The sequence below is a fragment of the Nomascus leucogenys genome, chromosome 15, assembly GCF_006542625.1.
Source record: "Nomascus leucogenys isolate Asia chromosome 15, Asia_NLE_v1, whole genome shotgun sequence".
NCBI classification, from domain to species: Eukaryota; Metazoa; Chordata; class Mammalia; order Primates; family Hylobatidae; genus Nomascus; species Nomascus leucogenys.
In genome coordinates, this window is record NC_044395.1 from 62,785,974 (window position 1) to 62,811,515 (window position 25,542).

General features: G+C 41.9%; 1 protein-coding gene and 1 pseudogene across 4 annotated transcripts in view; one reads left to right on the forward strand and one right to left on the reverse strand.

The window, feature by feature from the left end:
- Positions 1-881: 881 nt before the first annotated feature.
- The window catches only part of PAAF1 (proteasomal ATPase associated factor 1), a 47,757-nt gene continuing 23,096 nt past the window's right edge, over positions 882-25,542 (reverse strand). For all 4 annotated transcript variants that reach the window (XM_003254732.4, XM_012505823.2, XM_003254733.4 and 1 more), the window contains 6 exons: positions 19,351-19,545; positions 14,450-14,541; positions 12,284-12,399; positions 9,903-9,985; positions 3,919-4,001; positions 882-1,333 (listed from right to left, as the gene is read on the reverse strand). In XM_003254732.4, coding sequence (XP_003254780.1) covers positions 1,256-1,333; positions 3,919-4,001; positions 9,903-9,985; positions 12,284-12,399; positions 14,450-14,541; positions 19,351-19,545 — 647 coding nt within the window. In that variant the 3' untranslated portion in view covers positions 882-1,255. The remainder of the gene's footprint in view (positions 1,334-3,918; positions 4,002-9,902; positions 9,986-12,283; positions 12,400-14,449; positions 14,542-19,350; positions 19,546-25,542) is intronic.
- Positions 6,789-7,228, forward strand: LOC115838545 (annotated as a pseudogene).

A 25,542-nucleotide genomic window follows, 5' to 3' on the forward strand; every position in this document is an offset into this window, starting at 1 on the left:
TTTCTCTAATAATCTCAAAAATATAAATAATATGGTATCCATATTCTGGACATTGTTAAAAAAGAATGAGGAACGTCTATATGTACTGAGATGGAAAATCTGAGACATTAAGTGAAAATAAGCCACAGAATACATACATTATGATTCCATTTTTATGTTTAGAGAAAAAAGGAGGTGACCATGCCATTCTCTTGCTTAAAACCCTTCAGTGGTTCCCCACTGCCAACCATGTGAAGTCTGAGCTCCTTAGCTAACATTCGTGCTCCTTCACCATTTGGGCTCTGCCAACCTCTGTGGCCTCATCTCCTACAGACCAATCTTGTCATTTTGAGCCCTGGGTTCCAGCTGTGACTAAAGTGCCCTCCACCATCTCTTCCTCTAGATCAGTGGCTCTCAAGCTTTAGCATACATCAGAATCACCTGGAATGCTTGTTAAAATACAGACTGCTGGCTGTACCTGTAGAATTTCTGATTTAGGTCTAGGATTGGGCCTAACAATTTCTATTTCCTGTCAAGTTCCCAGGTGATACTGATGCTGCTGTTCTAAGAACCACACTTTGACAGCCAATGCCTTTACAATGATTATGACTCAGTTTCCTCACCTACATACATATAGGCTGGCCAATCATGTTGGTTTGAGACTGCCCCAGTTTTAGCACTGAAAGTTTCAAGTCACAGAAAACCCCTTAGTTCCAAGCAAACTGGGACAGTTGGTTACCACCTGCATAAGAATCTCTCCCAGGTTGCAGCTTACAGGACATTTATTGCTACTGCCAAGCAGGCCTTCTCTATGGCCAGGCAACAGGGAGTGCTGAGGAAGGAATTCCATCATCCTGACCAACTTTTTGCTGGAGTAAGAGCATTTAACAAAGTTTTTCATATTCAGACACCTCCAAACATATTTTCTTTATTTCCTCCAGGGAACAGGCTTTAGTACTGAGGTCCTTGTAAACATTTACCACAACTGGTTTAAGAACAAACTAAAAGCATGTATATCCTTGCCCTGTGTTGCTGGGGTGAGTTTATACAAGGAGAAGTTGGGACAAATGCAGTTGGCACAATGACCTTCTTACTCAGTTCAAAGTAGGTCTTGGGATGAGAGTTCCATACAGCCAGTACAGCTGACTTTCTGTGATTTCCAAGGGGTGCCCAAGACATTAAACGCCATGGTCCTTGGGAAGGACTGATGATGTTTCTGCTCATTGTTGATCAGGGTCAAACCTTTTCACTAACCAGGACTGCTCTTTCCAAGAAGTCAGAGGTCAGAAAGCTGGTAGCGTCGTATAAGACCGTCTCGACAGCATGTGTAGATCTGCTTCTCCCATGTGGCTACCTAGAACACAAGAATTCACAGTTTAAAGGAAGCCTGGGATTCTTCCATTTCAAAAAGATGGAGGCTTATGATTGACACACACTAGTCCCAGGGAGTCTGAGGAGGCTTTATGAAGGCAACAGAATTACATCCATAATATGTGCTTACAAAAATTGCTGGCCCACAGTGATGGACGCATCCCAATCACCAATGGTCGGGATGCACCATGACTATGTAACAGAGAAACTAATTGGCCCAAGTGGAAAGCAAACCCATTAGTGTTGTTCAGGTTTAGCACAGATGGTCTGCCTCTAGGGAGGAGATGGTTCAGAGATGGGCTTGACTACTCTTGAACCTTATAAAATTGGATGCAAAAAAGTTCTGAATATGTGTCTTTTTTTCTGAGGAGGATTTCATCAACTCCTCAAGGAAAACAGCATGAATTCTGGAGTTAACTTAATCTCAGCTTTACTACCAACTAGCTGCATGACCTAGGGCAACTTTCTCAACCACCCGGGCCCCAGTTGCCTCATTTGTACAATGGAAATATATTGATTCAAAATACGGAACACTACACAAGAATTTTGTTTGTTTGTTTTTTGAGACGGAGTCTCGCTCTGTCACCCAGGCTGGAGTACAGTGGCGCCATCTTGGCTCACTGCAAGCTCTGCCTTCCGGGTTCACGCCATTCTCCTGCCTCAGCCTCCCAAGTAGCTGGGACTACAGGCACCCACCACCACGCCTGGCTAATTTTTTTGTATTTTTAGTAGAGACAGGGTTTCACCGTGTTAGCCAGGATGGTCTTAATCTCCTGACCTCGTGATCCGCCCCCCCTGGGCCTCCCAAAATGCTGGGTGTGAGCCACCACACCCGGCCGGAACACTACACAAGAATTTTTAAAAATGAAATAGATGGCTGGGCGCGGTGGCTCATGCCTGTAATCCCAGCACTTTGGGAGGCCAAGGCAGTCCTCAGTCGGGAGTTCAAGACCAGCCTGACCAACATGGAGAAAACTCGTCTCTACTAAAAATACAAAATTAGCCGGGTGTGGTGGCACATGCATGTAATCCCAGCTACTCGGGAGGCTGAGGCAGGAGAATCGCTTGAACCTGGGAGGTGGAGGTTGCAGTGGGCTGAGATTGCGCCATTGCACTCCAGCCTGGGCAACAAGAGCGAAACTCCATCTTAAAAAAAAAAAAAAAGAAAAAAAGAAAGAAATAGATCTATATGCACTTACCTGGAAACAGCTCTAAGATGGTAATTAAAAAAAAGTCACAGGGCAATATATAGAGATAGTCTCAATTATGTACAAACTGAAGATAAAAGTATATTATTTACATTAATACATAAAGATGTAATTGTGCAAATTCTCTGAAAATAGTCTTGAAAAATATGTTCCAAACTTTTAATGCTAGTTACTTCTGGAAAAGAGAAAGGGAACCAAAAAGGTCGTAAAGAAGACTTTTAAATCTGTATCATTCTGTATTGTTTGAACTTTTACAGATATTAATTGTACAACTTTTTTAAAATTATAGGAAAAATAGGAATAGTAATACTGACACCTCAACAAATAGTAACAAAGATTACATGAGATAATGTATATAAAACATTCAGCACAGTGTCTGGTCAATAAATATTTCCCCTTTTGTTTTTCTCTTTCTATTCTAATCAAATGAGAAAATCAGTCTAGAAGTCTTAATAATAATAATAATGAATAATATTTATAGAATGTATTTACAAAGAGTTTTCATATTGCTATCTTTATAGATGAATTGACAGACTAGTGAGGTAAAGTAAGTTTCTAGAGCTAGTAAGTGACGAAGTCACTTTTTTTTTTTTTTTTGAGGCAGGGTCTCACTCTGTTGCCCAGGCTGGAGTGCAATGGCACAATCACAGCTCACTGCAGCCTCAACTTCCCAGGCCCAAGCAATCGTCCCATCTTGGCCTCCCAAATGAGTAGCTGGGACTACAGGTGTGTGCGCCACCATGCCCAGCTAATTTTTCTGTATTTTTTGTAGAGATGGGGGTCTCATCCTATTGCCTAGGCTGGTTTCAAACTCCTGGGCTCAAGTGATCCACCTGCCTCAGCCTCCAAAAGTGCTGGGGTTACAGCTGTCAGCCAGAAGTCACTTCTTTTTTTTTTTTATTTGAGATGGAGTCTTACTCTGTTGCCCAGGCTGGAGTGTAGTGGTGCGATTGAGGCTCACTGCAGCCTCCACCTCCCAGGTTCAAGCGATTATCCTGCCTCGGCCTCCCAAGTAGCTGGAACTACAGGCATGTACCACCACGCCCAGCTAATTTTTTTGTATTTTTAGTAGAGACAGGGTTTCACCATGCTGGCCAGGCTGGTCTTGAACTCCTGACCTCAAGTGATCCGCCTGTCTCGGCCTCCCAAAGTACCGGGATTACAGGTGTGAGCCACCATGCTTGGCCCAGAAATCACTTCTGACTTAAGCTCTTGATTTCTTGCCATCCTACCCCACTGCTTATACAATAAGCACTATTTTATCATCCCTAATGACCACAAGGTATCTGGATTCAGTCTCGTAAAAGCCCTAGATCTCTCATGAGAATCACCCAGGTCTGGTGTCATCTCAGGCCTGTACCTTGTACACAGGGTCACAGTCAGCCCCAGTGAGCTCAGTGACATAGTCTAAGTCTTGCTGGACAATAAAACAGCTTCCATCACCTGAAAGGCAGAAAGAAAATTCATATAACTAAGAGAAAACTGCATCCAGAGTTTAAAAACTCAGTATTTTTATTTGCTTCTGTAGATCACTAGTGTAAAGAAGATGGTCCAGAGACCCAGAATGGCAAATAGATCTTATTACGTGGGCCAACTTTTTTTTTGTTTATTTTTTGAGACAGAGTTTTGTTCTTTTTGCCCAGGCTGGAGTACAATGGCACGATCTCAGCAAACTGCAACCTCCACCTCCCGGGTTCAAGCAATTCGCCTGCCTCAGCCTCCCAAGCAGCTGGGATTACAGGTGCCCGCCACCAAGCCTGGCTAATTTTTTTTTTTTTTTTTTTTTTTTGAGATGGAGTCTCGCTCTGTCACCCAGGCTGGAGTGCACTGGCGCGATCTCGGCTCACTGCAAGCTCCGCCTCCCGGGTTCATGCCATTCTCCTGCCTCAGCCTCTCCAAGTAGCTGGGACTACAGGCGCCCGCCACCACGCCCGGCTAATTTTTTTGTATTTTTAGTAGAGACGGGGTTTCACCATGGTCTCGATCTCCTGACCTCGTGATCCGCCCGCCTCGGCCTCCCAAAGTGCTGGGATTACAAGCGTGAGCCACCACGCCTGGCCTAAGCCTGGCTAATTTTTGTAGAGACGGGGTTTCACCATGTTGGCCAGGCTGGTCTTGAACTCCTGACCTCAGGTGATCCACCTGCCTCAGCCTCCCAAGGTGCTGGGATTACAAGCATGAGCCACTGTGCCCAGCCTATGTGGGCCAATTATGATGATCTATAGTGGCTGCCTAGAATGCTGAGCTGGGTTGGATTTGAAGAGCAAGTGCTAGTTCTGTGGGAAGAAGAGATGTTTTTGATTAGCAATGCCTGCCAAAGGCACAGAGCAAGCAACCACAGGTGTATGTGTGTGTATGTGTGTATTTATAAACTTATCCTAGATTATTTTTAATAGGGAATGTCAAAAAAATGTCTAACTTTTTTTAAAGAAACATTTGTGTAGATATTCCCTATTAAAATGTTCCCAGATTATTCCTCAATCTGTAAATTTGACTGTATACACTAGGAGAAAGAGGACAGTTACACTAAGAAAGTGAAAGTATATCTAATTCTTAAAAGAGCATAGACAAATGAAACAAATGAATCATAGGGGTGATCTATAAACTGCTTAATAAGGTGATTTCTTTTTGTTAATATAAAAGTAGTAAAAATACAAAAAAAAATTAGCTGAGCATGGTGGTGCATGCCTGTAATCCCACATACTCAGGAGGCTGAGGCAGGAGAATCGCTTGAACCCGGGAAGCAGAGGTTGCAGTGAGCCAAGATGATGCCACTGCATTCCAGCCTGGACGACACAGTGAGACTCTGTGTCAAAATAAATACATAAATACATAAATAAATAGAAGTAGTACATGCTCATTGAACAAAACTTTAAAAATAAACAAAGCAGAGGTAGAAAAATCACCCCAATCTACCATTCAAAGGCAATTACTGTTAACATTTTGATCTATTTTTTTGTGCCTATTTTATATGGTTGACAGCATGTGCATAAACGAATATCTTTATGCATAAAGTTTTTTCTGTATTAAGATTATGACTTTGTATATATAAAGACTTGGAAAAGAATCAGCAGATATTAACCTTTTCAAACTTTGTGGAAATCTGAAAAACTGTTTTCCAAATGTATCTGTTAATCTAGATTCAAGCAGCAGCATGTACGAGGTAGTACCTTACCCTTTTTTGCATTATTACTAAAAATCACCTTCTCCAAAAATGAATCCTTATCTTTTAGAGAGACATACAGAAATGCTGACAGATGAAATAAGATGCTCATGATATATCTCAAAATATATGAAGACTGAGAAATGCAAGGGAATGGGTAAAACAAGATTAGCAATATATTGATAATAGCTTAAGTTGGATAATGGGTATAGCAGGTTCATTGTGCTATTCTGTCTACTTTTAGATATGTTTGGCAATTTCCATCAAAAAGTTTTTTATTTTGTTTAATCTGGCAATTTAAATCTCCTCACTAATAATCAAAGAGTTCCAAAGGACCTCAAAGATCATCTATATCCAACTTCTTTTTTTTTTTTGAGATGGAGTCTCGCTCTGTCACCCAGGCTGGAGTGCAGTGGCGCGATCTCGGCTCACTGCAAGCTCCACCTCCCGGGTTCACGCCATTCTCCTGCCTCAGCCTCCCAAGTAGCTGGGACTACAGGCGCCCGCCATGACGCCCGGCTAATTTTTTGTATTTTTAGTAGAGACGGGGTTTCACCATGTTAGCCAGGATGGTCTCAATCTCCTGACCTTGTGATCCGCCCGCCTCAGCCTCTGAAAGTGCTGGGATTACAGGTGTAAGCCACCGCGCCCGGCCTATATGCAACTTCTAAACCAGTACAGAACTCCCTCTACAACACATGGCAGAGCGGCCAAACAGCCTACACTTGCCCATCTCCAGAGTTAGGGGTGCTCACTACCTTCAGGGCAGCTTCTTTCTTAAAGAAAAGAAAGCTTTTCCTTTATAACTAACTGAAATGTGGTTTCTGATAATTTTCTCTTGTTGTCTTAGTTTTGTCCTCTGAAAACAGAGTTATAATCTTACTCCCTTTGCCTTTAGATATCAGTACTGGAAGTTATGCCTTGCCTTCTTCCCAGCAGAAAAGTAGAAAAGTACAAAAAATCTGCTCCTCTGGGTTGAAACCCGGGCGCCACCAAGATGCCAGCTTACCACTCTTCTCTCATCTGTCAGGATCTTCTCGGATCCTGACATCCAACTCATTGGAAACATGGCACTGTTACCTATCAGAAGTCAATTCAAAGGACCTGCCCCCAGAGAGATGAAAGACACAGATACTGTGGATGAAGCCATCTATTACTTCAAGGCCAATGTCTTCTTCAAAAACTATGAAGTTAAGAATGAAGCTGATAGGACCTTGATATGTATCTCTCTCTACGCTTCTGAGTGTCTGAAGGAACTCCAGAAGTGCAATTCCAAAAGCCAAGGTAAGAAAGAAATGTATACACTGGGAATCACTAACTCTCCCATTCCTGGAGAACCTGGTTTTCCACTTAATGCAATTTATCCCAAACCTGCAAACAAACAGGAAGATGAAGTGATGAGGGCCTATTTACAACATCTAAGGCAAGAGACTGGACTGAGACTTTGTGAGAAAGTTTTCGACCCTCAAAATGATAAATGCTGCAAGTGGTAGACTTGTTTTGTGAAGAGACAGTTCACGCTAGAGTCTTTCAAGACCTGGACAGTGAAAGGAGCAGGGGCAGCCACCATCTCCAGAGCCCTGGGCAGCATTTTCCAGCAAGATATACACAATATTTTGCCTTTATTTCATAAAGTTTTATACAGAAGAGAGAAGATCATGTCTTTACTTGAAAAACTCTTGATCAAGAATTTGGGTGGGAGAAAAGAAAGTGGGTTATCAACAGTGATTTGAAATTTTCTGCAGATTTTTAAGCTGGAGCTTAGTTAGAATAAGTAATAATAAAGAAATTTCTAACATTCCAAAAAAAAAAAGTACAAAAAGTAGAACCATAAGTTAGCTCTTCTCCACCTACACTCCTCATATAACCCACATATCACCTTGCAACAGAGATTTTTTTTTTTTTTTTTTTTTTGCGAGGGAGTCTCACTCTGTCGCTGAGGCTGGAGTGCAGTGGTACAATCTTGGCTCACTGCAACCTCCACCTCCCAGGTTCAAGTGATTCTCCTGTCTCAGCCTCCCAAGTAGCTGGGATTACAGGTGTACACCACCATGCCCAGCCAATATTTGTATTTTTAGTAGAGATGGGGTTTCGCCATGTTGGCCAGGCTGGTCTTAAACTCCTAACCTCAGGTGATCCACCCGCCTTGACCTCCCAAAGTGCTGGGATAACAGATGTGAGCCACTGCACCCAGCCAGAGATGTTAATAATCAGTAAAATGGCCTGTAGGTGGACAGAGGAGGCAAGAAATATCAAGGCCTCAGGTGATCTATCTGCCTTGGCCTCCTAAAGTGCTGGGATTACAGGTGTGAGCCACCGTGCCCAACCTTATTTTTTAATTTTTAATTTTTTTTTTTTTTTGAAACAGAGTCTCACTCTGTCACCCAGGCTGGAGTGCAGTGGCGTGCTCTCAGCTCACTGCATCCTCCATCTCCCAAGTTCAAGCGATTCTCTTGCCTCAGCCTCCTGAGTAGCTGGGACTACAGATGTGTGCCACCATGCCAGCTAATTTCTGTGTTTTTAGTAGAGACAGGGTTTCACCATGTTGGCCAGAGTAGTCTCAAATTCCTGACCTCAAGAAATCCACCCACTTCAGCTTCCCAAAGCGCTGGGATTACAGGCGTGAGCCACCACGCCCAGTCACTATCTTTTTAATATTTTTTTAATTAAAAAAATTATTTTTGAGACAGAGTCTCGCTTTGTCACCCAGAGTGAAATGCAGTGGCACAATCATGGCTCACTGCAGCCTCCACCTCCTAGATTCAAGTGATCCTCCCACCTCAGCCGCCTGAGTAGCTGGGACCACAGAAATGAACCACCATGCCTGGCTAATTTTTATTTTTTGTAGAGACAGGTTCTCCTATGTTGCCCAGGCTGACCTCAAACTCCTGGGCTCAAGTGATCCTCCCACCTCAGCCTCCCAAAATGCTGGGATTATAGGCATGAGCCACTGTGCCCAGCCTACTTGTTTTTTAAATTAAAAATATATATAAAAAATATTATATTTTGGAGTGACTTTAGGTTTACAGAAAAGTTAGTTAAAGATAATACAAAAAGTTCCCATATGCCCTTAATCAGTTTCAGGTTTTCCCAAATGTTATCACCTTACATTTGTCAAAACTAAGATGCCAATATTGGTACACTACTACCACCTAAACAGCATACTTTTTTTTTTTCACCAGTCTTTCCTTAACATCCTGGATCCAATCCAGAATACCACTGACTTAGTTGTCAAGTTTCCTTAGTCTCCTTGGTTGACTTTATTTTCAAATCACTAAATAAATATAATCTGAAGTGGACTCTGGACTTCTTGTTAAATGAAGCAGTATACTTTCCTAACTGTTTAAACCATATTCAGGTGGGTGTTCTGTAAATAACAGCCTAAAACATCCTAACTGACATACTGAAATTCTCAAGGTAGGTAGGTAGTCCCTCCAGGCTGTATAGTCCAGTCCTCCTTACCTACATCATTCCTACAAGGATCCAGTGTCCCTTAATGTACACTTTGCTCCAGACATTTCCCCAACACCATTCCTGAACTCCATTCCAAAGAGTTTGTCCTGGCTACATCAAGATACTCGCTTTACCTAGAATATGTATGTAAAGCATCAAACACAGTACCTACTACATAGCAGGCCCTCTGGAAATGCTAGTGCTCTTCTTCTTTTGCCCCCGCTTGCCTCATCTATGACTTTGCATATACAATAGCTTCAGCTTTCAGTGTCCCTCTTTACATCTCCAGTGGGTGAAATCTTTATCGGTTTACATGTCACGTAGTTCACGAAGACCTTGCTGACAGCACTCCTACCTCTAGAATTAGCTATTCTCCATTTCCTCATGCAGTCTTCTGATGTAGTCCTTATCAAACTGGACTGCAATCAAATATTCACATGTCTGTCTGCCTTACTATGAGCTCCTTTAGAGCAGAAGAGTGGTGGGCATTGAGCTAAATTCTGGGAATAACACAATGAATAAGGCACAGTTACCACCCTCAAGGAGCTTGAACTGGAGGGGGACACAGACAATCACAACGTAGAGTGATAAACACTATTGATAGGTACAATATGCTAAAGAATCATGGGGGACCATGCCCCAACCCAGCCATAGACCAGACACTTAAAACTATGTTTAATTAACTGAACTACAGAGAAGCATCTCTCTCAATTGGCCCATGGACCCACCTTGGCTAGCAATGAATCCATCTCTGAAACTTAGCAGGGATAGAACTGGTGCTCCTGATCTGTGGATGACTTGTACCGGAGCCCTAGGATTCAGAGAAAGAGGAAATTTTACTTTCTTTCTTCAAAAGCAATACTTGACTATATTCAACACATAGTACTAACCACATAAGAGCAAACAGGATAAAATGTGGAGAAAGATTAAACATTTCTATGGTTTCTTTCCTGGCAAGAACCTTAACTGGCAGATTAAGGTAATTCGAAAACCATCTATGTCTCTAAACATGAACTAAGTCACCACCCAAATCCTGAGGTTTTTAAGGCAGGTATGACATGGGTTGAAGATAACAATATTAGCAGTATGTTAAACTTTTCACTTAACAAAAGAATTAAGATTTGTTGTAAAATATTAAAATTGTCAGGACTCTAAAAAGAAAGAGGCTGAGGCAGGAGAATGGCGTGAACCCGGGAGGTGGAGCTTGCAGTGAGCCGAGATCGCGCCACTGCACTCCAGCCTGGGCTACAGAGCAAGGCTCTGTCTCAAAAAAAAAAAAAAAAAAAAAAAAAAAAAAAAAAAAAAGAAAGAAAGCTCAGTGAGAATCAATTTAATATATATGTAAGGGTGATTTTATAATAGTGACCAGAGATTCCTTATCTCTGTGGAGGCAAAAAAAAAAAAAAAAGAAAAAAGAAAACGAAAAAAAATTAAGTAACTGAAATGATGGAAGAAAAGGTATAAGCTAGTCACCATCTACTGGAATTTCTTCCCTGCTCTTGGAATAAACTTAGAATGGCAGGTAAGGTCAGAGCGGCTCCTGTTTTCCTGCTGGCATCACTTCTCACCACTGCCCTCATATGCAGGGAACATAGCTGTCATAGACTCCTGAAAACAATCCCCTTCACATGCCTTCATATATAGGATTCTACAAATGGGATTCTACCGAGGCCAGCTCTTTTCCTCCTTCTTTACTTGGCAACTTCCTACTCAACAAGACCCAATGTTTCTCATTTCCTTGGAGAAGCAGTCTCACCTCCTTCCCTCTCCTTTTTGGTGCTTCCTTAAATTTCTGTGGCTAGCCCTGTCAGACAAGTGATCACACTGCACAACAGTCTTTTACTTGTCCATCTTTTTACCATTAGACTCCAGGTGCCTCAAAGGTAGAGTGTGTATCTTTTTTTTTTTTTTTTTTGAGATAGAGTCTCGCTCTGTTGCCCAGGCTGGAGTCCAGTGGCATGATCTCACCGCAACCTCCACTTCCCAGGTTCAAGCGATCCTCCTGCCTCAGCCCCACTAGTAGCTGGGATTATAGGTATGCGCCACCATGCCCAGCTAATTTTTGTATTTTTAGTAGAGACGGGGTTTCGCCATGTTGGCCAGGCTGGTCTTGAACTCCTGACCTCAGGTGATCCACCCACCTTGACCTTCCAAAGTGCTGGGGTTACAGGCGTGAGCCACCACGCCCAGCCCAGAGTCTGTACCTTTTATTTCTGGTTTTCAGTGCCTTGAACCAAGCCTGATGCCCACAGAAGCTATTTTCAATAAGTATCAGTTGAAAAAAGGAAGGAAATCAAAGGAGGAAGGGACAAAATTGTAGAAATTGTTAAATCCTGCAACAGAGAGATTGTATGATTCTCTTTGGATATCTTTAAGACCAAAGAAAAGCCTGTTTAGAAAGGTCATGATCAAAACTACATAACAGAGCTGGGTTCCTTGAACTAAAAATGATCATTCAGGGCTGGGTACAGTGGCCCATGCCTGTAATCCCAGCATTTTCGGAGGCTGAGGCGGGCGGATCAAGAGGTCAGGTGTTCAAGATCAGCCTGACCAACATGATGAAACCCTGTCTCTACTAAATATACAAAAATTAGCTGGGTGTGGCAGCGCGTCTGTAATCCCAGCTACTCAGGAGGCTGAGGCAGGAGAATTGCTTGAACCCGGGAGGCAGAGGTTGCAGTAAGCCGAGATAGCACCACTGCATTCCAGCCTGGGTGACAGAGGGAGACTCCATCTCAAAAAATAAATAAATAAAAATCATTCAATCTTTCAATCTTAGGGTAGGCAGGGTCTAATGTAAGAGAAAATTACTAAGCTCTTTAAGATTAAAAGTTCTAGACAAACAATTTAAATGAAATGTTAGTTTATATTTAAGCTTAATTTTCAAAGCAATCATTAGTCAGACAATCATAATGGTATGAATCATATATTTTAATGAGTCCAGGAATAATAAGAACAATCAGAAAATTCAGACTGGAAAACCTTTGTAAATGGAAAAATATACCCTTGATTCAATAGTTATCTATATGCTAGGCTAAATCAATGTTAAAGCCAATAAAAATTTCCACTTTGTAGAAGACCTGCATCATGTAAATGAATGGTGACTCACCTTGGACTCCTCACATCCAGCTGATAAATGTTTCCATCTTGAGTCCCAGCCAATAGCAAGAAGCCAGAGAGAAAAGTACAGCAGTTGAAAGCATCTGAGCCAATAAAGAGGAACACCTGGGAACAAGTAGGAGGCAAAAATGCTGTTTAAAGATTAATTTGTTTCCAAGAATAAACAGGCACCAAAGAAGGAAAAATTTCACTATATTTTGAGATATTTTCTTCCTTCCCTCTTTAATTATTCTCAAATGGTAAATTACACATTCACCAAAAACTGAGAAGGAAGTAATCCCAGGATTTCAGGAACCTGAGGTTGGCTAAGGACTTGAGCAGTTTATGTAATATACTCTGAGGTAGCAGTTTTCCAACTACTACAACTCAACACAGTCTCACAGGATCCTCACCACCAAAACTCCTTCTTTGCCCCTTTTTCATGACAACTTTCTGAGAAACACTTGCAATTCCCACATGTAAGTTTTGCTCCATGTCACTTCAACCTTTTGAAGGAGGGTATTTTGTAGGAAAATGAACAGGCTTAAATAAAGTAGCGATGTAAAGAATCACAATTCTCCCCATGAATCTGAAAAAAAATTATTAGATTTTCATTTTCTCCTTACTGTTAGCTCAAACTGATCATGTCTTCCCCAAACATGCTAAAAAGAAAAGGCAAAACACAAAATAAACAAACAATAAAACCTGATTGCCCTCTGGAAGTAAAAGCCAGCATGGAAACTCAAGTCCAAAGGCGATATTAGCAAAAATGGTAATGTTCCTGAAACAAACTTTGAAAATGGAAACATCACCAGCACAATGGAGTAACAAGATGAAATGAAAACAGCAAACCCTGTGGCCAAATCAAATCACTAAAGTTGTCTGGATGACGATTACAGGAGCTAGAAGGAAATTTTAAAAATCTAATCTCTGGGAAGAGAGAATTTAGTTAAGAACATAATCTGCCAGCAAAAATTCAGAGGATGTAGGAAGAAACTTCAACTAATGGTTTGTTCATTAATTGATCAAGAGTCCTGAATGCATGAGTCCCTTTTTTTTTTTGAGACAGGGTCTCACTCTGGTTCCCCAGGCTGGAGTACAGTGGCGCAATCTTGGCTCACTGCAGCCTCGACCTCCCAGGCTAAGGTGATATTCCCACCTCAGCCTCCCAAGTAGCTGTAGCTGGGATTACAGGTGCATGCCACCATGCCCAGCCAATTTTTTGTATTTTTAATAGAGATGGGTTTTTTTGCCCAGGCCAGTCTCGAACTCCTGGACTCAAGCAATCCACCCTTTCTGGGCCTCCCAGAAAGCTGGGATTACAGGCATGAGCCACCATTCCCAGCGGGCATGAGTTCTTTACTCAGAATTTTTTCACATTACCTTAGAGGTAGCAGGACTCATAAAGAAAATCTATACAACTTCATCATTTTACATATAGCACACTAAGGCCCAGAGAGGGAAAGTGACTTAACAAAGATCACAAAACAGTAGACCATTTAATCCTCATCACATACCCTATTATGACTAGTTTAGTGATGAGGAAGCAGGCTCAGAGAGGTTAAGTAACTTGTCCAATGCTGGAACCATTAAGTATTAATAGAAGAACTGAGATTTATTTTATTTTTTTTATTCTCTGCAAGTATTGCACAAGAACTGGGATTTAGGGCTGGGTGCAGTGGCTCACATCTGTACTCCCAGCACTTTGGGAGATTGAGGCAGGTGGATCACTTGATTCAGGAGTTTGAGACTAGTCTGGCCAACATGGTGAAACCCCGTCTCTACTGAAAATACAAAAATTAGCCAGGCATGGTGGTGGGCCTGTAATCCCAGCTACTCGGGAGGCTGATGCAGGAGAATCACTTGAACCTAGGAGGCGGAGGTTGCAGTGAGCTGAACCGAGATTGTGCCACTGCACTCCATCCAACCTGGGCGACAGAGTGAGACTCTGTCTCAAAAAAAAAAAAAAAAAAAAAAAAAAAGAACTGGGATTTCAATGTTGCCCTTATTCCAAATCCCACAACCCTTAGTCATTAACGCTGTACTGCCTCTTACTCATGCAGCCTTCTCAAAAGTGAACACAGGGAGCAAGTAGAAATGTTTCCAAAATAGCTTTCTAAGACACAGAGTGACCCAGGTTGCCTCAGAGTTCAAAGGTCATATATGAACCACTTGCCAGCTGCCTGCTCTGTAGTCCCAAGCACTGAAGTTTCTTATCTTCCCGGGCCAACAGCAGCATTTTGGCCTCTGTTCCAATCTCCCGTTCACCTGCATGACAAATAAACTATGTTAATAACAGTGAGGCTGATCTGCTGGTAGTGCCCACATAGCACCAATACTGATGGTTGATTACTGATTTTGTTAGCGATTCACTTATTACAAAGAAAACATTTATTATGTTCTGTATCTCACTGTGGTATTATTTATACAACTGGATATATTTGTCAAAACTCACAGAACTATAAAATTAAAAAGACTGACTTTATTTTTACATTTTAAAAATATTTTTTAATGGTATCCAGTAGCCAAGGAAAAGGGTGACTTTTACCATATGTAAAAGATACCTCAGTAAATCCAAATTTATTTTTAAAATGCGCCTGTGCGTGTGTGTACTTTTTTTTGAGACAGAGTCTAGTATGTTATCCAGGCTGGAGTGCAGGGGCCATTCACAAGCACAAACATAGCACCCCACAGCCTTGAATCCCTGGGCGCAAGAATCCTCCCACCTCAGCCTCCTGAGTAGCTGGGACTACAGGTGTGCACACCATGGCTGGCAATAAACCCAACTTTTAAAATATTAAGTTATTTGTACCATGATAAGACACCACACTAGGAGCTGGGATATAATACTGCAAAAAACAGTCTCTGACCTCAAAGATCTTACAGCCTAGAGAAAATGAAATTTATTCATTTACTCACCAAATATTTCTTTAGGGCCTACTATGTATCAGGCACTATTCTTTTTTTTTTCTTTTCTTTTTTTTTTTACCCTCATCTTCTAGGTGATGACATCACACAGTATTCTAACTGCTAAGGAAACAGTGATGAACAAACAGATAAGGTCCTCTCTCTCAAGGATTCTAGTGAATAGGTAAATAAACAAGTAGAATACTTTCAGAAAGTGGTAAGTTCTAAAAGAAAATAAAATAGGAAAATAAGATCAGAAGTGAATAGATGGTGGAAGGCTAGATGGGGAGGGTAACTTTAAATGTAAACTTCAACTTTATTTATTTTTTAAAATATTTTTTATAGAGATGGGATCTCACTCCTGGGCTCAAGCAATTCGCCCACCTCAGCCTCCCAAACTGCTGGGATTACAGGCATGAGCTACCACGTCCGGCCTAAACTTTAACTTTAAAAAGCCTCTGTGGAAGTCACTTTTCAACTGAATGGCAAGACCTGAATGGTGAACAGAAACCAGTCATGTGAAGAGCTGCAGGAGTATATTCCAGACTAAGGGAAAAAGAAGGCAAAGTCAGGCCAGGTGCAGTGGCTCACGCCTGTAATCCCAGAACTTTGGGAGCCCGAGGGGGGTAGATCACTTGAGGTGAGGAGTTTAAGACCAGCCTGGCCAACATGGCAAAACCCCATCTCTACTAAAAATACAAAAAATAGCCGGGCATGGTAGTGCACGCCTGTAATCCCAGTTACTCGGGAGGCTGAGGCAGGAGAATTGCTTGAACCTAGGAGGTGGAGGTTGCAGTGAGCCAAGAACGTGCCACTGCATTCAGCCTGGCAACAGAGGGAAACTCCATCTCAATTTAAAAAAAAAGAAGGTAAAGTCCAGGAGACTGGGAGAGTCCACTGTACTGAAAGAAGAAACTGAAGGCCTGTGGCTGAAATGTAGTGAGCATGGCAGAGGGTGGTATGACATGAGACTGGAGAGAAGTGCAGGGGTCAGAAAGTATAAGAGCTTGTTGTAAGCCATGCTAAGGGGTTAGGATTTCAACATATGTATAAAGGGAGGCCACTGGAGAGTTTTAAGCAGGAGCGTGACATCACTTACGATTTTCTTAAATGACCACAATGATTGCTCTGAAAAGAATGGCTTATAGGAGAATAGTCTAGGCAGTAGTACAGGCAATAGATGATGATAGTTTGGACCAGGATGTTGACAGGAGGAAGGGAGAGAGGGGGAGGGAGAGGGAGAAATAGAAAAATTAGAAACACTTTGAAGTTAGAGATGACAGACTTTGCTGATGTGGGACATGAGAAAAGAGGGGGTAGACTGTGAGTGAATCTCAGGCTTTGGGCTTGAGCAAATGGGTAGATAGTGGTGCCATCTTCTGGGATGGAAAAAAACAGTTTGGGGTGGGGAGGGATCAAACACTCCTTGTTAGACAAGGTAAGTTCAACTTATTTATTAGACATCGAAATAGAGTCTGAAACTCAGGTGAAAGGTCTATGCTTTACATGAACTTTGGAAATCGTCATCAGTTTAAATAATGATAGCTATAGAACAGATGAGATCACAAAGGAAGAAACTGTAGTTACAGCTGAGGGCCCAGAACTTAATAGTGGGGCCCTCTAGTATTTAAAGGTAGAAGAGAGGAGTTTCACAAAAGGAGATCTTTAAGAAGTAGCAGTCAATGAAACAGGAAGAAAGCCAGTGTTGTGTGGTATCACAGAAGCCACGAAAAAAGAAGTTTTTTGAGGAGAGGGTTTACTATGTGAAATACCACTGAATTCAGAAAGATAAGCACAGAGAAATAAGATGGATTAGGCGAGAGGAAGGTCACTGGTGGCTGGGGCCCATAGCTCACACCTGTAAGCCCAGCACTTTGGGAGGCTGAGGAGGGCAGATCACCTGGCCAGAAGTTCAAGACCAGCCTGGCCAACATGGTGAAACCTCGACTGTACTACAAACACAAAAATTAGCCAGGCATGGTGGTGGGCACCCGTAATCTCAGCTACTCGGGAGGCTGAGGCACAAGAATCACTTGAACACTTGAACCTGGGAGGTGGAGGTTGCAGTGAGCCAAGAGATTGCACCACTGCACTCCAGCCTGGGCAAGAGTGAGACTCTATCTCAAAAAAAAAAAAAAAAAGGAAGGTCACTGGTAACTTTAACAACAGCCATTTCAGTCAAGTACTTGGGCAACCCATCCTAGAATGGGTTGAAGAGTAAATGGGAAATGAAAAAGTACAGAAAACAAGAAAAAATATTTTCATTTAAATTATTTTAGGGCCAGGAGCTGTGGCTCATGGTTGTAATCCTAGCACTTTGGGAGGCTAAGATGGGAGGATCACTTGAGGCCAGGAGTTCAACACCAGCCTGGGCAACATAGTGAGACCCTGTCTCTACAAAAATTTAAAAGAAAAATAGCTAGGTGTAGTGGTGCATGCCTAGTCCTAGCTACTCGAGAGGCTGAGAGGCAGGAGAACTGCTTGAACAGAGTACAGAGGATTATTAGGGCTAAGAAACTACTATGTATGATACTACAATGGTAAATACATGTCACTGTACATTTGTCAGACCCTATAGGATGTATAACACCAAGAGTAAGCCCTAATGTAAACTCTGAACTTTGGATGACAATAATGTGTCATGTAGGTTCATCAGCTGTAATAAATGTACCACTCTGGTGGGGGATGTTGATAGTGAGGAGGGCTATGTGTGGGTAGGTAAGGCAAAAGGTATATAAGAACTCCCTGTACTTTTTTTTTTTTTTTGGGGGGGGACGGAGTCTCACACTGTCACCTGGGCTGGAGTGCAATGGAGTGATCTCAGCTCACTGCAACTTCCGCCTCCCAGGTTCACACGATTCTCCTGCCTTAGCCTCCCGAGTAGCTGGGATTACACGCACACACCACCACACCCGGCTAATTTTTTGTATTTTTAGTAGAGATGGGGTTTCACTATGTTGGCCAGACTGGTTTCAAGCTCCTGACCTTGTGAATCGCCTGCCTCGGCCTCCGAAAGTGCTGAGATTACAGGCGTGAGCCACCGCACCTGGCCCCCTGTACTTTCTGCTAAATTTTGCTGTGAGCCTAAAATGGCCCTAAAAAATAAGGTCTATTTTTTAAAATGTGAGGGGCTCAGACAACAGTAGAAAAAACATTGTCCTATGGAACAGAGATGCAACTATTATTATGGGAAAATAAGAATGAAAGTTGCCTTATTAGGACGCTTATTAGTCTCTCACCACAGCTATTCAACCCATTTCCTACGACTACCTCTCTTAATTCAACTTGCTAGCCCAGTCAAGCATCTTTTTATATAACACTTAGTTTCACGTCCAAGCTATAATGCAAACTGCCCCTACACCTACCCCTTGCCCTAGCTCCCACTGTCCTATCCTTACCATTCCTGTCTGTTCAACTTGAACTTATCCTCTAAAGGTTCAAGCCAACTTCTTTTGTGACATCTTTCCTATCTATACTAAACGGGAACACTCCATCCCTCTGAAAACCTATTATATTTGCATTAGGACTTGCTAATTTGCCAGGCATGGTGGTGCAGGCCTGTAGTCCCAGCTATTAGGGAGGCTGTGGTGGGAGCATCACTTGAGCCCAGGAGTTCAATGCCAGCCTGGGCAAAACAGCAGGACTCTATTGCTGAAAGAATAAAATAAATAAAAACAATCACTAATTATTTCAGCCAAATGTTACTGTTCTCTAAATGTTTTAAAGCAAGCTTGTCCAACCTGTAGCCCAGGGTGGCTCTGAATGAGGCCCAACACAAATTCATAAACTTTCTTAAAATATTATGAGATTTATTTATTTTTAGCTCAGCTATCATCAACGTTAAGTGTATTTTATGTGTGGCCCAAGACAAGTCTTCTTCCAATGTGGCCCAGGGAAGCCAAAAGATCGGACACCCCTGTTTTATAGGCATTTATCTCATCTTCTAAATTAGATTGTACTTACTGAAACGCAGTGCTATGACATATACTTCCTTTGTAGATTCCAAAGCAATAGAAACATAGTAGGTACAGAGTAAATATTAATCGTATGGTGAAAACAGAAATACCAGGCACAGAGCAGAAAAGGATGAGGAAGAAAAGGAGAAACTCAGGCAATCACTGAAGGGGGCCTAAGAAAATAAAACAATCCTACATATCATTATCAACTTACTGGGCATCTGCTCAGGGGAGCCAAGGTTTATGGAGTTGTCAGCAGCACCCACCGCCACTCCATTGATGGAAGAACCACAATCTGCAAGGACTCCCAAGCAGGCTGAGCGCCCACAATCCCAAAGTCGTGCTGTCCCATCTCGAGAACCAGACACCACATTCCTCCCCCGATCAACGATGGCTGTATCCAGGATACCTAGCAAGAGAAAAAAACTGCCTAAGAATGAGGATGGAGTAAAGGAACTACAAGGGCAGAGAAGATGGAGCTGCATAAATGACTCCATCCCTTCATAAACATGTTCTGAGCAGGTACCACATGCTGGCCATGTTCAAGTGCTAGAAAAACAGAAATAAATAGAGTCCCAGCTTCCCAATGAATCAAAGTCTAGCTGTGAAAGACAGGCATGAAAAAACAAGTTCTGGATTTAATTTTTAGTGGAGTGTGCTAGAGCAATCATGTTCAAGTTTTTTATTTTGTCTTCAAAACTCTTTTTTAAAAATAAAAATTAAGAGGTCAGGCGTGGTGGCTCATGCTTGTAATTCCAGCACTTTGGGAGGCTGAGGCAGGAGCATCTCTTGAGCTCAGGAGTTTGAGACCAGCCTGGGCGACACACCATGACTCTGTCTGTACAAAAAATTTAATTCAGGTATGGTGGTTCGTGCCGGTAATCTCAGCTACTCAGGAGGCTGAGGTGGGAGGATTGCTTGAGCCCTGGAGTTCAAGGCTACAGTAAGCCATGATTGCTCCACTGCACTCCAGCCTGGGCAGTGGAGCAAGACTCCACTATATATATAAATTACATATATCCTGCTGCTGCTTTCACTGATAATTGATTAAAAGGGTTAGCCTCCCCATTTGAAAAAAGGACATGACTTCTGGTTTTGGCCAAGAAAGAGTAGTCCCATTGCTCCTAGGTCCTTCCATTTACAACTGAAAAGTCATGGACACCACAAGCATAGTAAGACTTGGAATGATGGAAAGAAGGTGGTGGACCACCTAAGGACCTCAGGACTTAAAAAACAACACAGCAATGAGTTCCTGGATTTCCTTATTGCCTCCCACATGTCCTGGACAGGACACTGCAGAAGCCTCCAACACAAAACTGCTAACAGGAACGGAATTAAAAAAACAAAACAAAACAAAACTCCCAGTAAAGTCTGTTGCCCCCAGCCCAAAGACTGAGAAAGAAGTAGCTCACAAAATAGAAATCTTCTTGGCAACATCCACCCTACACGAGTAGACACCAACAGAAAAACTGTTACTCCCCCTCCCCCATGGTTTCAGTAGGGCTGAACAGGAGGTGATCATCTACCCCACTCCCATGGAAGCCGACAGCAGCACTCCCATTCCCCTACCCAGTGGGGTTGACCAGGCTAAGTTGGGTACTGTCATCAGGATCTAGCAGTGAGCTCAGTTTCCATCCCCACCTGGCACTGACAGGCACAAAGAAGTGCCCTGAGGTGCCCACAACCCCTTCCCTGGTGTCAGTCAGCAGGGAACCAGGCTTATAACGCCACTAAGAGGCAATGAGGTGATGCAAGTCAGGTGGTACAACTGTGTCCTACTTTCACCAAGGTGACACAAGACCAAGGAGGAAGCTGAACTTCCACTTCCCCTGTCTGCAATGTGAGGCGGTATGAGTCAGTGCTCCACTTTTGCCAGGGTAGTGTCAGGGGAGCCCAGTAGGAGGCTGAACATTCTTATCTACCCAGCCCTCATACCATACCTCAACAGGGAACTGCCTGCCAAAAAAGATGATGGAATTAACATCGAGTGTTATAATGTCCAAAATGTGTATTGATTTTATAGTTTTTGAAGCCCTTTATTATCTGTAATCTGAATATTTGCTATGGTCCCTAGCCTCAGGAATATACAGCATAAAAAAAGAGAGTTAATTATAGACATAAAGACTTACAATGGGAAAAAAAAAAGAGAAAAAAACACACAAACAGAATATAGCTGGAAAAAAAAAAGACTTACAATACAATGGTACAGGTGTAAAAACACAGAATTGTATGGAGGAGAGAGGTAGTGCAACCCTATGGTGATCCAGGCAGGGCTAGTATTTGTTTCATTAAAACCCATTTAACGATGCTTAGTATAGGTGCCCAATAAATTAAGAGTACCTGACCAAAAGTCACATAGCTAATTAGTGGTCTTTAGCATACTTTCATTCCTCTTAAAATGAAATGACTTCAGATACACAAACTTTGACAAAAACTCTACAGCAACTCAGCGTAACGTACAAGTGCCAATCCAATGTGATTAACCACGTCTCTCAATTCTTACTGGAAATTTCACTTTGTTTGGAAAAAGATGAGTTTATGAAAATGCCACAGCTTTAAAAAGTAGCCAATTTAGGGTCCATGTGAGAAAATATGATTAAAAGCAACTCAGGTGGGACCTAATCACTATAGTGTAACTTTTCAAATAGATCCAATTTAAAATAAAAACTAAATCCAGGCCAGGTACAGTGGCTCACGACTGTAATCCCAGTACTTTGGGAGTCTGAGGCGGGCAGATCACTCGAGGCCAGGAGTTCAAGACCAGCCTGGCCAATGTAGCGAAACCCGTCTCTACTAAAATACAAAAATTAGCCAGGTGTGGTGACAGGTGCCTGTAATCCCAGCTACTTGGGAGGCTGACGCACAAGAATCACTTGAACCCGAGAGGCAGAGGTTGAAGTGAGCCGAGATTGCACCACTACACTACAGCCTAGGTAACAGAGGGAGTCTCAAAAAAAAAAAAAAAAAACAAAAAACTAAACGAAATTACATTTATACAGCTGACAATAGTTGTTAGGTAAATGTAATTCTCACAGCTATATACCCACTAGATACAGGTCACTAGAGAAAAGATTTTTCAGTCTTCCTTTCAAAAACAGATCTATCGAGCCCATATGGTTTGCTGCCATCTTGTTTCTCATTTTGCAATTGGTCACTAAAGTATTTTGAGTTTGGAAAATCTACCTTTCTATTTTAACTCCATAATACATTCAGCAAAAGTCTAATTAGGAAATATCTTAGAGCTTTTAAGAATCCTAAGGAATCACCATAAGGAATCAAAGCATTTGATTCCTTATTAAGCAATAAGCTCTTATTAAGCAATCAAAGATCTCCTTAGGTCTCTACTGGGAAGTTCCAACCACTATTTCAAAATGCTACTGAGTTCCATGGAAGTGATACATGCTTTTGGAAAAAGACAATTCTGAAAAGTATGTATTCAAGGCAGGGATGCTATAGCTGTGGCTAGAAAGCTGACTATATTATTAATTGTGTATAAATTTCAAGTAACACTCAGCAAAGAGCTTCAATCTAGATAGTTTTCCTTTTCTATAAAAGCAGAGTGGAAAATTATCACCCTCTCTTTAGTAAAATGTCACTCATAATGTAACAGCATCTAGTGTGGGTCTCTTAACACTTACATGACAAGAATAAAGAAAAGAGGAGCCTAGAGAAGTGGGAACCTACGAAGAATGACTTTAGAAAGAAGCTATGAAAGTAGCAATTTTGGCTAGGCGTGGTGGCTCACACCTGCAATCCCAGCACTTTGGGAGGCCAATGAGGGAGGATCACGAGGTCTGGAGTTCGAAACCAGCCTTGCCAATATGGTGAAATCCAGTTTCTTCTAAAAATACAAAAATTAGCCAGGCATGGTGGCATGCACCTGTAGTCCCAGCCACTTGGGAAGCTGAGGCAGAAGAATCGCTTGAACCCAGGAGGCGGAGGTTGCACTGAGCTGAGATCACGCCGCTGCACACCAGCCTGGGCAACAGAGTGAGATTCTGTGTCAAATAAAAAAAGAAAGTAGCAATTTCAAGAATGCCTTTCTGAAAGAAGCAGCCATAACTAAGACTTACCAGAAGCTGCAAAAAGCTTTACTGTTATTTTTGTTTTGTTTTGTTGAGATAGGGTCTCACTATGTTGCCCAGGCTAGAGTGCCATTGCTATTCACAGGCACAATTATATCACACTGCAGCCCTGAACTCCTGGCCTCAAGAGATCTACCTACCTTAGCCTCCCAAATAGCTGGGATTACAGACATGTACCACTGCACCCAGCTGGAAAAGGCTTTAGATATCAAACCAAATAGATACAAGTCTTCACCATACAAACCAGAACACAAAAGCATTTGCCTTCAAGAAAAGATTCAGCAGAATCACATACGAGCATCCCAGCCAAAGTCTGGAAATACTAATAACATTAGATGAAACTATTCCTGAAATAAATATTTGTAAGAAATAAAGCAAATTTCATATTCCCAGGTGTATATTCTTAACGTTTATTTAAATTATTTAGTTTCTCTATCATATTAAGCTATTTTAATGTTGCTAGGGAGCAATATACATACATGTGTATATGGGAAAATTAATGGCTATGACTCAGATCTCTGAAAAAAAATAAGCCTTGAAGCACCTCCTATTACTTGGAGGCAGCATAGCCAATTTCTAAGAAAGTATTTAAGACTTGGAAAATAATGGCGCAAGTGCTGATACTGCAACCTGGTTTCTTAAAATTATTCTATAAATGTAAGCATTTCCACTACCATTATGAGAAAAAAAAAATTAAGCCAACTAGTTAACTAAAATGGGGTGTAATTTGGTCTCAATGTTTCACTGATTATGAAAGATGTAATGCTTATTATAAAGAATTAGGATTATAAACGTATATCCCCAAATTTCACAACCTTACTTAAATGGCCTGGGCAATTTAACTTCAAACTAATTAAAGGGCATTTTAGAATTACTTATTGAACTCATATGTTACAAACACAAAACTACTTTTAGTCTATCTTTCCACTTGAAAAATTCAGCATACACAGAAACCTTACCTCTGCTTGTTAATTAAGTAGAGAACACACTAATCCTTTAGTTATATGTATTTAAATACACACACACACACACACAATTGGGGGACCAATATATATATATATATATATATATATACATTTTTTTTTTTTTTTTTTTTTTTGAGACGGAGTCTCACTCTGTTGCCCAGGCTGGAGTGAAGTAGTGCAATCTTGGCTCAGTGCAACCTCTGCCTCCCAGGTTCAAGCGATTCTCCTGCCTCAGCTTTCCAAGTAGCTGGGATTACAGGCGCATACCACTACACCTGGCTAATTTTTGTATTTTTGTAGAGACGGGGTTTTACCATGTTTGCCAGGCTGGTTTCGAATTCCTGACCTCAGGTGCTCCTCCCGCTTCGGCCTCCCAAAGTACTGGGATTACAGGGGTGAGACGCTGCGCCCGGCCAATTTTTTTTAGTATGTTTTTTTTAATATGGGTTCATGGCTCTAAATAAAATGCTTCAAAAATCTCATAACTCAAGAGATTTTTTTTTTTTTTTTTTGAGACAGAGTTTCATTTGTTGGCCAGGCTGGAGTGCAATGGCGTGATCTCAGCTCACTGCAACCTCTGCCTCCTGAGTTCAAGCGATTCTCCCACCTCAGATTCCCAAGTAGCTGGGATTACAGGCGCCAGCCACCACACCCAGCTAATTTTTGTATTTTTAGTAGAGACGGGGTTTCACCATGTTGGCCAGGCTGGTTTCGATCTCCTGACCTCAGATGATCCACCCGCCTCGGCCTCCCAAAGTGCTAGGATTACAGGCATGAAACACCATGCCCAGACCAAGATTTTTTTTTTTAAGTCACACAAAGCAACTTGGAAGTCATTTGGTTGGAGACAGTGAAGATCAATCAATCTATAGGTTGCTAAGCTATCAGATCTATCTATATATATGCTGTTAAGCTATCAGAGATCAATCTTGATTTTTGCCATGCTGTGGAAGAACGGGCAACCCCAAACCTGGGGCTACTTTATACAATGAACTGGAAAGGAGCTTTCATGACCTGATAGAGGCTAGCCTGGATCTGACTTCATGTCATTTCTTCTAAAGTGTATTATTCTGTTCAATCTACTAAAAACTCCCTTCTCAAGAAAAAAGTCAGGGCTGTTATACTCTGCAGAAGGCACTACTCTACCCCAGGACTTTCTCACAAGGCCAAAAGAATGGAACAACTACATGAATAAAAGCTTAAATCTAAATTGATTTAACATCCTAGGCTGGGCGTAGTGGCTCAGGCCTGTAATCCCAACACTTTGGGAGGCCACGGCAGGCGGATCACAAGGTCAGGAGTTTGAGACCAGCCTGGCCAATATGGTGAAACCCAGTGTCTACTAAAAATACAAAA